Here is a 15,840-nt window from a genome sequence, read left to right as displayed (position 1 = left end):
ATGTTGTATGTATTTTGATGTTAAACGTTTCTTATACATCAATAATATTTTACTTCTTTTACATAATTGTTTCTTGAACGTATGTTTATATTTCATCGAAACAAGATATTACTTATTCTGGGCATCAAACACCTGGTCATACTACACTGGTATAAGTAGAGATACCGTGTGTGCGTGCGAGCGTGTGTGTCTGTGTGTGTGCGTGCGTGCTGTATTTGTCCCCTACCACCGCTTCACAACCGGCGTTGGTTAGTTTTCATTTTTGTAAAAAATAGAAGTCATTGTGTGTAATTTGAGGAAGACTTCGTTGTTATATCTAGCATGCCTAACGATCATGTAAGATGCTCTTTTATTGGCTCGTTTTGTAGTAGTAAATGTTTTACAGTTCGTATCTAGCGGTAAACTTTCAAATAAAACTGGAGTTGTCTCCCTTGGTCATTTGCCTTTACTGTTGAATTAAACAAGGCGATAATGTTTAAATTTCATAGTATTTGAACGAATTAAAGCATTAAATTACTAATTCACTTAATTAGAAATAATGAATTGTAGTAGTTAAGTTATAATATATATGATGACATTTATTGAAAAATTAATATTAGAATGTAATATTAGAGGCAATATTAGTGAAGTTACAATGCAAATATTGTAATATATGAGTTTAGTGAAAGAGACAAAAACATACTTACCTGGCACAGGAGTAAACCATGATCCTCAAGGTGGTTCTCCCAAAGTGAGGCCCTTCCATTGCACTCCGGTTGGGTTGACCTTTGCGATCGCCCCAAATGTGGGCGACTCGGGTGCGCTATTTCTAAGTGTGGGGTCTGCGTTCGCGCTCACCCCGTCATATAAATCAAGAATAGACATTATCAAGAAGCTTCTCTGCCATTATGTGCTGTATCGTTTCAGATGTTCACATTCACCCCGTAAATTAAACGAAAAATATACCGTTACTTTTCTAAGTTAAGGAAGTTGTAGGTATTTACATTATTTAGAATTGACGGATATTTGTCCTCTCTTGGTTGTTAACAACGTTTCGGCTGATATACCCTCCAGCCTTCGTTAGGTATCTTGGGGAAATTTCGCACCTGGTTCTCATTCCTGGGGTATTTTTCGATGTTATTATTAGCAGCAGATAACTCAATTGATGTTTTTTTCTTTCCAGATTAAACCCGTTGGAATTAATGATAGCAGTCTTACTAAGCTTTGAACATAGGAAATTCATTCTAAATTGCTGCTGGAAGTGTGTAAAATGCAGTTGAAGTGCAAAGACCGTTTAGGAAGGAGCTTCAAACAGATCCACCAACGTGACTTACGATCACTCGAATTAAAAATAAGTTTGAAGCCGATGGAACTGTTCAGAATGTCCACGAGAAGCGTTCCGGAAGACCACATGCATCAACAACCCCCACAAAGCAAGGAGTGCTGGAAACATGTCACCAAAGTCCAAGAAAATCTACGCGGCAAGCGGGTCATGAAGTAGGTATTTCAAAATCGTCTGTCCAATGCATTTTGAAGCGTTTTCAATGTTAAGTTACATTCCATGATTAGTCCATGCTATTAATGACGATGATCCAGACCGAAAAGTGCAGTATTGCGAGTGGTACCTGGCACGATGTGTAGAAGATGCACATTTTCCAACAAAGATTGTACGGAATGGTGAGGCCACATTCAAATTAAATGGTTCAATTAACTGCCACAATTGCACCTACTGGGGACCTGAGAATCCGCGTATGTTATGGTGGAACACCATGTTAATTTACCAAGAATTACAGTGTGATGCAGTTTATCATCAAGAGGATTAATTGGACCATTCTTTTTTTATACTACTGTGATTGGTCTCATTGACTTGCTGTAACCGATTGTCATGCCAAACATTAGAGAAGACTTTGAAGATGAGGAGTTTTTTTTTTTCAACAAGATGGGGCACCCCCCACACTACTATCGCGATGTTAGATCCTTCCTTGATGAGATCTTGCCAAACAGGTGGATTGGACGAAGGGGGTTCATTGAATACCCTCCGTGTTCACCAGACCTCACACCACTAGACTACCTAAAAGACGAAGTTTGCGCTATGAAACCTGCAACAGTCACTGATTTGAGAGCAGCCATTGAATGAGAATGCACACAAATACCAAACAAATTATTTCATGATGTTTGCGATTCCATTGCTTCGCGTTGTCAGTAGTGGCTGGACCAGAACGGATGTCAGTTGGAAACAGGCATTAACAAAACAATAAAATAATGTCTGTAGATTCTATCAAATTTTGAAAATGAAATTTATTTTAATAATAACCTATTTTACAATTATTTAAAGTGTGTATATATATTTGTTTTTGGTGGGGACCCTGTATATATATATATATATATATATATATATATATCAATTTTAATCAATTCTAAAATTCCAATTTTTAGCAATTTTCCGAAATCTCCGTATCCGAAAATGTGGGTTTGAGCAAAAAAAAAAAAAATTTTTAAGCAATAATTTGCGATAAAATGGGGGGGGGGGGGGGGGAAGAAGTTTTTCCTAGAATTGTAATTGGTAGTTTATAAGTATTAAAAAAAACCAAAAAAAAAAAAACCTTTTCCATAATTTTGAAACTTTTGATGATGTGTTGATAAACATGGTGAAAATTTAAGACATTATTGCCTGGAATTTTTCTACTATAGGCACAAGACCTGAAATTTTGGTGGAGGGGACAAGTCGATTACATTATCTACCTCGAAAGGATGAAAGGCAAAGAAGACCTCGGGGGAATTTGAACTCAAGTCGGGAGAAATACTGTTAAACATTTTTCCGGCGTGCTAACGATTCCACCAGCACGCCACCTTAATATTTTTGCAATAATAAATTCAGCGCAAGTAGCGAGGTAGGTTGTTAGCCTGTTCTCTCCCTTGACGCATTCTTTAGTGTTAGTGCTGCGTTACCGTGGCGTTCCTAGTGATGCATAGAATCCGTGGCTCCTTTGTTGCTCTGATGAAAAGACATGTGCGCTTAGTTATATTTAGGGGCCTACTTGTTTATTTTCCTTTTCGTAGAAGACTTATTTATGATCAGCTATTCGTCCTTCGGTAACCACATTTTATTTATACAGAATTTTTATTGAAGTTTATAATATATTTTAGCCGATCTTTGTATATATATATTTTTTTATTATGATTCGTGTTTGGGTCAGTGTGTATATGCATGTATTTATATGGCTTTTAACAAACAGCGCAGATGTGTTGAATATTTTTCACCATTTCATTGAGTTTCATTTTAGAAGAATTAATCGGAGAAAAACAAAACAATAACAACGAAAGCTGAAATATATTTATTTCAAAACTATTTCTTTTCAATAGATTTGACACAATATTGATATTTGCTGAGTACTGTCTCGCGAATCGATTCTGGTATGTTGTTGATAAGAGTTTTGTTTTATCGATCCCAGAGGAATGAAAGATGGGATTTTTAACTCATATAGTTGAGATATATAACTAAATACTAAGTTTATTGAATCCGGCGCAATACCATAACTCGTGCTCCTTATTTGATAACATTGATTTCTTATATTCCATTCCTTGTATAGTGAACACACGAGGAATTGAAAGAGAAGAAATAGAGTGAGGTTTTAACGTTCATGTCTTACACAAAGAAACTAGCCAAACAAGTTCATTGTTTTGAATGAGTTTGAAATGAATTGTACACAATTCTTGTGCATGTACGAGCAAGAATTTGCCAAATAAATTATTATAATAATAACAAAAATGATGATTTGGCTAGCGCTGCCGCTGCTGTTTTACAACATCATTAAAGTTGCCATTGTTGTAACCGTTTAACTCCAGGTCAGTCTTGGTGGAGCGGACATATGATCAAAGGGCATTCCAGTTGTGACCATCCTCTTTACTCTTTTACTTGTTTCAGTCATTTGACTGCGGCCATGCTGGGGCACCGCCTTTAGTCGAGCAAATCGACCCCAGGACTTATTCTTTGGAAGCCTAGTACTTATTCTATCGGTCTCTTTTTGCCGAACCGCTAAGTTACGGGGACGTAAACACACCAGCATCGGTTGTCAAGTGAAGTTAGGGGGGGACAAACACAGACACACAAACATATACACATACATATATACGACAGGCTTCTTTCAGTTTCCGTCTACCAAATCCACTCACAAGGCTTTGGTCGGCCCGAGGCTATAGTAGAAGACACTTGCCCAAGGTGCCACGCAGCGGGACTGAACCCAGAACCATGTGGTTGGTAGGCAAGCTACTTACCACACAGCCAATCTATATATTTTTTCAGTCAAAGTGTCTATTATCGATTTTTGGTTTATGGTTACTACTAGCAAGACGAGTGACTTGTGTTGGCTGAAAAGGTTTACATTTGAATTTATGCATTTAAAAAAAAATAGTTGTAGGAGTAGTGCAGACGATATCTAGTTTGAAAGAGATGAATTTGGCATGTCACAATTCATGACAATAAAACAAGATCAGCGTTATAAAAAATCGAACGAACGGCCTCGATAGAAAATAAGTATAGGCGCAGGAGTGGCTGTGTGGTAAGTAGCTTGCTTACCAACCACATGGTTCCGGGTTCATTCCCACTGCGTGGCATTTTGGGCAAGTGTCTTCTACTATAGCCTCGGGTCGACCAAAGCCTTGTGAGTGGATTTGGTAGACGGAAACTGAAAGAAGCCCGTCGTATATATGTATGTATGTGTATATGTTTGTGTGTCTGTGTTTGTCCCCCCAACATCGCTTGACAACCGATGCTGGTCTGTTTACGTCCCCGTAACTTAGCGGTTCGGCAATAAGAGACCGATAGAATAAGTACTAGGCTTCCAAAGAATAAGTCCTGGGGTTGATTTCCTGGACTAAAGGCGGTGCTCCAGCATGGCCACAGTCAAATGACTGAAACAAGTAAAAGAGTAATATAACCAACTACATTTGGAGCTGAAATGTTATTGGTTGCAATCGAATTGGATTTAAATCACTTCAGTTCATTTGAAAATTAAGATTATGATTAGTTTGATATGATGAGTATTTACTTCAAATTACTTTTATTTTTAACCTGCCTCCCAACACTGAGAACCCATTCTCAGTTTTGAAGGTGTTACACAGTTTAATATATACAATTCTCTCGCCAATAGCACGGCATCCTGCTGGGTATTTTTTTTTTTTTCTTCCAATAGATGGATTTGAGTTGAGCATTCCAAACAAAATAAATATCAATTTTACATCATGCAAGTTTTCTGTAGCAGTGGTTCCTATATCGTTGTTGGTACCTATTCACATCTATTTAGGTCTGGATGTTGGATATTCAAGTTTTTGCTATTGATTCAACGCAATATTGGTAATGATAAACGTCTCGTCTCATGTGCCAACAATTCCGCCAGCTTGCTGCCTTAATGATGAGAAAGAAAAAAAAATTAGTAGACTGACATCCTATTACCAAATAAACTCTAGATCAGGGGTTTTCAAACTGTGGTCCGCGGACCACAGGGGGTCCGTGGACAGCAAATACTTTTTATGGGCAATTTGATTTTATATATGTTTTTTAATCGAAATCTTTTAATTGACAGTAAACCTATTTGTTAAATAAATAAATATAAAAATATATGCTATTTTAAGCAAATATTTATGTATAAATTTCATAAGCGTTTATAAGGGGTCCCTAAGGTAAAGCCTGAAATATAAAGAGGTCCGCAAGTCAAAAAGTTTGAAAACCCCTGCTCTAGATAACAATTAAAACGAGCAGTAAAAATTCAATTCTTTCACAGACACTCCTCCTGTCTAGGAACCCATTAGATGGTTGTTTTAAACGAGCGTTCTGTAAAATATATCAACCAGACAAATATTTTTTTAGAGTATTTATTCCCTGAATGCGAGGTACCAAGAGTCCAATTTTGTAAACTGAATCAAAATATTCTGTAATACACATATACAGCAGCATGAGAACACACATCAACGCTCACACATACTAATAAATATACGCGCCAACATACACACGCACACGTGTGCAAACAATGCTTGCAGCATGCAGTATACTGAATCAATTGAAGACAGACAGTAATCAGATACTTTCTCTCTCAGCTACTATTTTGCTATTACTAAGTTTTGGGATTAAGTCCAGACTTTTTTTTTTTAAAGTCAAGTCAGCATTAAGTGACGGTAGATTATTAAAGAAAGCTAAAATAATAAATAATTTCCTGATTGTAAATAAATTAGGCTTTGATAATCTCAGTGAGATCATCAAAGTTACGTTGTCTTGTAAAACAGCCTCAAAAGTATTTTATTTTCATATATAACATATAAACATGTTCATCTTTGAGAACATTGTTATTTTATAAGATTCTGCTGGCAAATTCTTAAATTAACAAACATTTATTTACATGAAAGAAAATTACCGGAGAACTTTCACCGAATTCTTCCAAATCTTTCTGTTAAAACTGTTGAAACCATTTCTGAGGAATTTTTTAAATCAATAAAATAAAAAGTGCATAGACGGTAGTTAATGGCATGACCTCCTTTGTAAGACATGATATGCAAAGTTTATTCCTTAATTTTTCCTTTATTTGAATTTTTCATATTCATATTCTTTAAATTTGCGATCTCGTTTGCTGGGATTCCGTTCTCCACTTTGACTTTGGATTTAACGTATCTGGTCCGGTCTTAGCACTTATTGTCTGTATTTATTACACGCCCTATTGATGTATTCTTTCTTACTCGTTGTCTATTGTTTAAGTACATAACATTTGTGAAATTTTTTTTTTATATATTTCAGCAACAATATTCCGTTAGTGAATGGGGGTGAGGTGGGAGGTAACTTAACCATTTCGATAAAATATTTTCGAACGTCAGTTATGATATAGCAATCTAACCTACTCCGTATCTGAAATTACTCTTTTACTCTTTTACTTGTTTCAGTCTTTTGACTGTGGCCATGCTGGAGCACCTTATGAAATTTAAATACTTGAATTTATGTATGTGTGAGTGCAAATACCTTTTCCTCAATAAACAACATCAAACCCCCCCCCCCCAAAAAAAAACTACCTCTTTTATAAAATGTGATATGTAAAGCGTATTCCTTAGAATTGCGAAATTGAATGTTCTATTAAATATTTTTGTTCTTCTATCGGTGTCTGCATTTCAATTGTATTGAAACATCTTTCTAATTCCAAATTATTAACGGGATCTTTACGTTGCTGCTCGATCTGCTGGAAGTAACAGTCAAGTATACCTCAAATCACACACGAAACTTTAAAAAGGAAGGACACAGGCTAATGTAACCTGAAACATACTTTAAGGAAAAAACATGGGTAAATTTTCAGATTAACACCCGCACGATTTTCACTAAGGTGTTAGGGTTTAGGGTTACGGTTACGGTTAGGGGGTTAGAGTTAGGGACGGAATTCCCTAACCCCCTAATTGTAACCGTAACCCTAACCCCCTAGTGAAAATCGTGCGGGTGTTAATCTGAAAATTTACCGAAACATGATCACATGACAGCTTCAACACTTTTGATAATTGATTTGCTCAATCATGGCTTAGCAAGAAAAGCAGTAACAGTGGGCATTTGAAATGTAGCTGAGATACTTGAACATACCTTTTACTCTCACTTTTTTGATAGCTGCAAGTGTACCCCCCACCACCACCACCGACTTTGTTTCCTCATAACTTACAGAAAATGGAAATTTTGTAATGAAATTTTCTACAAACACCTTTCAGGTGGTATAGATTCTGAGGTAATTGTTCAGTTTGGTGAAATTAAAAAAGTAAATAAAAATCAAGGCGGGAGGCGGGAGATAAGTAGTAAACGAAGCAAAGGGACGAATCAATCTTAGAGGAACTGTGGACTAGGAAAAACTGGAGACAACATTTTTCAGTGGTTGGCACGGCATCGACTAACTATGAATGTGTACACCTGTGAACATTGTAATTCACCATGTGGCCTTACTACACGTGGTGACGTTACCGATGGAAAATTATGGCACTGCAAGCGTTGTAAAAGGAGCAAATCTGTTCGTTACCGTTCGGTTTTTGAGAGACGTCATATTTCGTTGTGTTTGTGTAAAAAGTTGACTTATCTCCCCCTTAATTTTTTATTTACTTTTTTAATCAGACTGAACAATTACCAGATTCTGATTATATCAGAATTTGTGAAAATGTTTTCGGAGGAATGAGAAGAAAGGAGTTGCAGATAATTCACACGAGATAACTTTTGTTTCTTCGTATATTTCAGAGAAATGTGTATTCTTTAATGAAATTTTCTACAAAAGCCTTTCAGATAGTGTGGTTTACGACTATATCGGAATTTAATAATAATAATAAAAAGAAAAAGAAAATCGTGACATCACATAATTATTTACAAAATGAAACTAGAAATTTTGACAAAAAAAACTTGTCAGTATTTTTTTTAATTTTTTTTTTTGCGCATTAAATTCTAATATAATTTGAATCAGCACTACCTGAAAGGTATTTGTTTAAAATTTCATTTAAAAAATGCCTATTTTTCTGAAAGTTATGAGGAAACAAAACCGACTTATCCGAAACTTCTCTACTCAGAAAAAAAATATTTTCACAACAAATATAATCAGAATGGGCAAGTGTCTTCTACTATAGCCTCGGGCTGACCAAAGCCTTGTGAGTGGATTTGGTAGACGGAAACTGAAAGAAGCCCGTCGTATATATGTGTATATATATATATATATATATATCTGTGTGTCTGTGTTTGTTCCCCGTAACTTAGCGGTTCGGCAAAAGAGACCGATAGAATAAGTGCTAGGCTTACAAAGAATAAGTCCTGGGGTCGATTTGTTCGACTAAAGGCGGTGCTCCAGCATGGCCACAGTCAAATGACTGAAACAAGTAAAAGAGTAAAAGAGAATCTACACCATTTGAAAGGTATTTGGAAAATTTCGTTAAAAACATCCATTTATCTGAAAGCTATGAGGAAACAAAATCGTATGTCGATATTACTTACTGGGTGACTGCATTACCGATCACACTACAGAGCGCCTAATATTCCTCATCTCTTAAATTAGGTTCTGTATAAGTATTTTCTTGTTATTTTAAATAAAAGTCAAATACATCATGTCCCATCACTTGGGTGTAGGTATCTTAACGTTCTTGTTGAAGTCGACTTCTTCCTTTCATTTCTCTGGTGTCAACAGAATGAATATCTAATATACTGCGGTAAAATCTGTATTAGTATCAACTCTCTCCCCTGAAAGATAGTTTCATACACCGTTAGTATGAATGAAATAACTTTGCAACAAGTTGAAGAAATAACCCACTGCAAGGGAAATAACTCCATTCTTTTTCTGTTTTTTAACAAATCTTTAAAGGCGTAACTACAGATTGGTGCTCCACGTAAATTTCTCTTGGCACAACGTTCTGATAGTTTCATATTTTGGAATAAGATTTTGCGTAGACACGTTTTCGAGAGTGTAGATTACGATTATGTTGATAATATAGTAAAAAGAAAAAAAAACTTGAATCATTCTCCATCCCTCCCAAGTTTCTTTCGGCATCACTCACTTTAACATTTATGTTTTTAAATGAAATTTTGCAGAGATACGTTTAAAGAATATAGATAGCGTTATGCTGATGTTCCAAACATATGAATTTAAACTCTCCCTTTCCCCCAAAAGTTTAAAATGCTAAAGTTATGGGAATTTGTGGTGACAAAGTTGCGGCAGAAAGGAAGAGCAACAATCCCAAACTCTTCTCCCCATGTTTTCTTTCTTAAATTTTATTAACATAATTGTAATTTCGAATAGAAATTTTTTTATCTCTTCTATAACATAAAATATACAAGTATACGAAGTTTGAAAGTGTTTCGGTAGAAAACACACTAAATAAAACATAGATAAAAAGTGGCGCCCTCCAAATCAGAAAGATCCGTTATATATATTCATAATCGCAATCTACATTTCCGAAAATGTATCTCTGCAAAATTTCATTAAAAAATATGCATTTTTCTGACAGCTATATGTAAAACAAGTCGGGTGGGACACCAACCCGTCGTTACGCCAGGGCTTTTCAACTAAAATTTTTGTTTACGTTTCGTAATGACATATTATTGGCTTCCCTCTCTGTCATGGCTAATCTCTTAATGTGGACAAGGCATTTGTCCTCATGAATGTCAACTGTTCGTTCTGATTTACAGTTAAGAGAACTCTTTATGCTATGCGGAAAGTTATTATTAACATTATGGTGTCATCGAAGACTGGGTTGTTGGATTTACTTGTGACACTCCTGACTACAATATGCATTAAATTTCCGATAAGCCTTCCTTCGAGTGATAAAGAATTTTGATGGAAACATACAAAACATCAGTTGTCTCATCTAATCAAGTTATGAGTTTGTTTTAAATTGTTGCTGGTTAGTAGATTGAGGTGGGCGTGGGAACATGGGAGGTGAAAGAGATTGAAAAGAATAACAGCCTTGTTGATCGAAGTTGAATAAGGTGTTTAGTAAGAGAGGAGTTTGGTACATCATATGCATTAATGGTTAGTCCCAGGTAGGTAGCTTTGACATTCATATCTGTATTATTATTTTCAGGTCTAAGGTGGCAAGCTGGTAGAATCATTAGCATGCTGGACAAAATAAATGTTTAGTGGCATTTTATCTGTCGTTACGTTCTGAGTTCAAATTCTACTGAGTTCGTTTTTTGTTTTTCATCCATTCGGGGTTGATAAAGTAAGTACCTTTTGTGTACTTATCCCCCCCACCCCCACCAAAAAAATTTCAGGCCTTGTGCCTATAGTAGAATGGATTATTATTTTTATGTTTAACGACTAGGACTACATTATCCTGTGCTCTTTATAGATGACAAAGTGTAATTTGAGAAAGGTTTATCCCCCCCCTATCTAGTAGACCATCTGATTATGATTGTTATCGAGATGAGATGCTATAGAATTGCTAGGTTAGGAGGTACAGTTAATACTTGTAGCAACTGAGCAATTGTTAAGACACAATTATGTTTCACTTAAGCTATTTAGTTGTTTAAATTTTACTAACCTTTCCTTTCTTTCTTTTTTGTTTTATTTCCATTTCAAAGTAAATTTTGAACATGGAGAATTTCATTCTTTATGATGCTTTAGAGAAAAGTGATCACACTGTTGTGTACAAAGGGAGAAAGAAGGGCACAATTAAATTTGTTGCTATACATCGAATTGAGAAGTGTAAGAGATGTGAATTGACAAACACTGTAAGTGGACATAGTTTTCATAAATCTCTTACCTTTATTCCAATGGTTCAACCATCTTTTGTTATTCTTTCCCTATTTTTAATTTCATGTCTTTATGCTGTTTTTAATGTAGCATGTTTTTAATAAAAATGTAAGTTTTTTTTTTTTATTTTAATACCATCATATTTTTTCAAATCATTTTTATCTACCACTGTAACTTGAGGGTATTGCTGTGTTCAATGTTTATCTGAAATTACTTTAGCATTCAGATTACTCTGTCAAATGTAATGCTTATTTATACACATCGTTTTGAATTAATCATGCATTATCTTGTAGCTTTGAGACTTTGCTGATGTGACTGTATATTTTTAGAATGACATTTTAGGATAGGTGTAAGAGGCCAGATCTGACCAGTTTGAATATAAAACAAGTTGAATATTTTGGCCAGATATGGCTGGTTTAAATGGAATGGTTAAACAATTGATAAACATTCCTCTATTTCTCTGTCACCCTCCCCTCTCTCTTTCTGTCACTCTCTCTCTCTCTCTGTATGTTTTTGTCCATGAGAAGACTTGAATTCACTACAGTCAATCAAACTATACAACTGGGAGCTGCCAAACACAGCAAATTCTGGCTTCATATAATGGTTATCATACACCTTGAAATGTTAAATATCTAGATGCTAACCATTTGCTAATTACAAAATATAAGTTATTCATTTGGTTCCTAGATTGACCACATCTTAAAGTCTTGTTTGAGCTATGATTCTCTTCTTTTTCCATTATAACATTAAAAAGTTATTTCTTTTCGAACCAGGTTCGGATGATTCATGACTTAAACCATCCAAATGTTGTCAAATTTGATGAATGGTATGAAACTAGCAACCACTTGTGGTTAGTTATCGAATTATGCACAGGTAAATATTAAATAATATTTTTTTTTTTTTTTATTAATTTTTTTTTTTTTGCTATTAAGGATATCATTGGTTTCAAATTTTGGTACAAGACCAGCAATTTTGGGGCAGGGTGCAGGTCGATTACATTGATCCCAGTGCTCTGCTGGTACTTATTTTATCAACCCCAAAAGGGTAAAAGGCAAAGTCAACCTTGGCAGAATTTCAACTCAGAATGTTATGTCAAAAGAAATGCTGCTTAGCGTTTTTTTCTGGTATGGTAACGATTCTGCCTGCTCTCTGCCTTGATTAAGGATGTCATATTAATCAGTGTAATAAATTGGCAAGTGTCTTATTCTATAGCCCTGGGCTGACTAAAGCCTTGTGAGTGGGTTTGGTTAATGGAAACTGGAAGAAGCCCACCTACCTGCTGCTGTGTGTGTATGTGTGTTTCCATATCTGTGTGAAGTAAGAAATTTCTTACTTGAACCAAATAGGTAAGGGTTAGCAAAAGGAAGAGCATCTAGCTGAATAACACTGCCTCAATCATATATTTGTCTGACCCATACTAGCATGGAAAAATGGATTTAAAAATGAATGAACAAATGAGAATATATCTTTATATCTATCTGTATGTGTGTGTGTGTATATATATATATATATATATATATATATATATATCGATATATAAGGATAAAATCCATGGACCCAAGTGTAGGAAGTTTGCAAGCTTCAAGCAGTCTGTGACAGGTATAGGAAAGAAAAAGTGGACAGTGTATGGTCAGGAACAATAACAATTTTTCCCATATTGAAGTTACAAGGAAATTCAATAAGCTGAAAGCTTCTGTATAGCTCAGGGTTAGCAACTAGAGTTGCTGTGAATGCGAACAAAATTCCACACTGAGTGAGTAGAATGGGTAAAATCCAGGCTACATATGTTTCTTAGTTAGTTGATCCTCTGATGTAATAATTACTCAATGAAGGGTTCTCAATTTAGCTAATCATCAGGTTGAAAATACCTTAATTACATGAAGGTTACATTGTTGCTTGGAATTTCCAAGTTAAAGTTGACTTACCAGAGATGTGAGTTCAAATACATATATATATATATATATATATATATATATATATATATATATTATATGTTTCTACATCATCTCAAATTCTATTACCAGGTGGCAGTTTAGAGAAGCTCATTACTCAAGATGGTCATCTCCCAGAAGACTCCATTCGAAAATTTGGTGTTGACCTTGTCAGTGGACTTCATTTTCTTCATTCCCTTAACATAATCTTCTGTGATCTACGTCCTTCAAAGGTTAGTTGAACAAACCTGTTGCTTTCAAGTAAGAACTATGCACAATATGCAGCTTGCATCATTTGAATTGTATGCAATGCAAACACTTTCATTCAATCTCAGACACAAATAGACTTGCATACACGTTTTTAAAATTTTTTTTATTTGTTTTGTTAATTTTGTTTAGAAGAAAGAACTGTACTTTTATGGTTTTTAGCAAGGACTCTGAGTCCAATAAGATTGATGTGGTTAATGTTTTTCTTGAACTGTTGCAAATATATGGATATAGGTGAAAAAAAAAACATGTGCAAAGATGATAGATGCTGGAACAGCTGTGTGGTTAAGAAGCTTGCTTCCGAACAATGTAGTCTTGGGTTCAGTATTTTCTATTATAGTAATCACTGGTCATATCATGGTTCACTTATTGCACTCTCAGTGCATACTCCTCTTACTCTTTACTCTTTTACTTGTTTCAGTCATTTGACTGCTGCCATGCTGGAGCACCGCCTTTAGTCGAGCAAATCGACCCCAGGACTTATTCCTTGGAAGGCTAGTACTTAATCTATCGGTCTCATTTCCCGAACCGCTAAGTTACGGGGACGTAAACACACCAGCATCGATTGTCAAGCGATGTTGGTGGGACAAACACAGACACACAAACATATACACACACATACACACATATATATATATATATATATATATACATATATACGATGGGCTTCTTTCAGTTTCTGTCTACCAAATCCACTCACAAGGCTTTGGTTGGCCCGAGGCTATAGTAGAAGACACTTGCCGAAGGTGCCACGTAGTGGGAATGAACCCGGGACCATGTGGTTCGTAAGCAGGCTACTTACCACACAGCCGGCTGATATATGTAAATTTATATTGCAGACTCCTCAGTATATTGTGGGTTTCTGTGGCTGATAGTTATTTATTATTTTTGTGGTAAAATAGGCATTTTCACGCCTAATAATTAATAAATTAATAAATAGAATACAGTACAGTACTGCACTGTATAACACATTAAAATATATTAAAAGATAATATGTAGTGTACTGTAGATGAGTAAATAATGACTTGCACATACTGTATGGAAAATGAAACTCACCAGGTGAGGCAAGTGTGTGGTGTTGTTTTGCATTTGTGTATAAAATTGTGGATTTATTTCAAGCCCTACAATGTCACCCAAACGTTCTGCACCTTCTAAAGTTTCTGGCAGTGAGCCCAAGCACCAGGGGAAGATGCTTTACTATAGCAGAGAAGGCAAGACTCCTCAAAAATGCTTAAGGAAGGGAGAAGGTATGTGGACGAAAGCCGCCAATACGGCATCAATGAATCTACCATTTGCTACATCAAGAAGGACGAAAAAATATAAGGGTGACGGCAAAAGTGACTTTTTAACAAGACAGCAAAAAGGGTGGTAACTTCCTGCAATAAGGTCATCGTAAGAATGGAGTCTGTATTAAACCTTTGGATCAGTGACTGCAGGAAAAGGAACATTGCACTGGATACCAACACCATCCATGAAGAAGGCCAGGCAGCTGTACAGCAAGTTTATGGATGGTGGTGGTGATGACCCAGACAATCCCGAACCAGGACCACCGCGGTCCAACGACTGAAACAAGTACAAGAGAAAAGATAAAAGATATCAGCTCTTAATCTCTCATCTTGAAAAAAAATAATTCCATTTTTTTTTTTGTTTTGTTTTTTTTTAGGTTTTATTTGATTGTTATGGCAAACTGAAATATGCTGACTTTGGTCTGTCTAAAGCTGAAGAAGAGAACCTTGAAGAAGTTTTTCAAAAGTTTCTTGAAATGAATGACATTAACCCTAGAGATGATGAAGAGCTTATCAAGAAACAACCGACAAAAGGTTTCCTTACTATATTTATTTAGAGTAGAAAAGAAATGACAGTGCAATAGTTAGAGCCCACGGTGAATGGAAGGAATTTAATAATATTTGCCTTTAGAAAATTACTAAATTGTCTCTCAGCCTGTTCAATATAGCTACTAAATTGCTCTAGAAAATTTGTATCTCTCCAGAAAATTCCTATCAACTTAAAAGAAAAATGGAGGACCTCTAAAACTGGAGATATTATCTACAAAAATGGGAGGAAGGTCATAACTATAGTACTGATCATGTGTGTTTGTGTTTCCTGGAATGAAAGAAGATGATTGGGTACGATTGTTTAGATGCTGTTGATTTGGTGTTGTTGATTGGATATTGAATCTGATTTGGCACTGGAGGCAAACACATATGCAGAGATATACACATACAGATTGAGTGAGAGAGTGACATTACAATTTATTAGTTTAACATGACTGACATATACACTTTCCCTCTCCTCATGCAAATAAAGAGAAATAAGCTTACACACATAAACAGAAAAAGAAAGAGAGAGAGAGCTGGGGAGAGAAGGAAAACATTGAAATGTCTGATATCAAATAAGTCAGTGTCGAATCAGTGACACTGAATAGG

The 15,840-nt window shown here is 35.5% G+C and overlaps 1 protein-coding gene and 1 non-coding gene across 2 annotated transcripts in view; both read left to right on the top strand.

The window, feature by feature from the left end:
* Window positions 1-678: 678 nt before the first annotated feature.
* Window positions 679-842, top strand: LOC128249972 (U1 spliceosomal RNA). Its single transcript, XR_008266114.1, has one exon. It is a non-coding gene; the product is annotated as a U1 spliceosomal RNA (small nuclear RNA).
* Window positions 843-2,897: 2,055 nt separating this feature from the next.
* Window positions 2,898-15,840, top strand: part of LOC106878544 (inactive serine/threonine-protein kinase ULK4) — a 43,711-nt gene continuing 30,768 nt past the window's right edge. Inside the window, exons 1-5 of the mRNA XM_089365826.1 lie at window positions 2,898-3,072; window positions 11,045-11,194; window positions 11,990-12,089; window positions 13,241-13,380; window positions 15,078-15,234. Coding sequence (XP_089221952.1) covers window positions 11,057-11,194; window positions 11,990-12,089; window positions 13,241-13,380; window positions 15,078-15,234 — 535 coding nt within the window. The 5' untranslated portion in view covers window positions 2,898-3,072; window positions 11,045-11,056. The remainder of the gene's footprint in view (window positions 3,073-11,044; window positions 11,195-11,989; window positions 12,090-13,240; window positions 13,381-15,077; window positions 15,235-15,840) is intronic.

This window comes from Octopus bimaculoides, chromosome 18, assembly GCF_046866305.1.
Source record: "Octopus bimaculoides isolate indiv1 chromosome 18, ASM4686630v1, whole genome shotgun sequence".
Classification (NCBI taxonomy): Eukaryota; Metazoa; Mollusca; class Cephalopoda; order Octopoda; family Octopodidae; genus Octopus; species Octopus bimaculoides.
The sequence above is the reverse complement of the archived record's forward strand: the minus strand, read 5'-3'. Positions and strand labels throughout refer to the sequence as shown.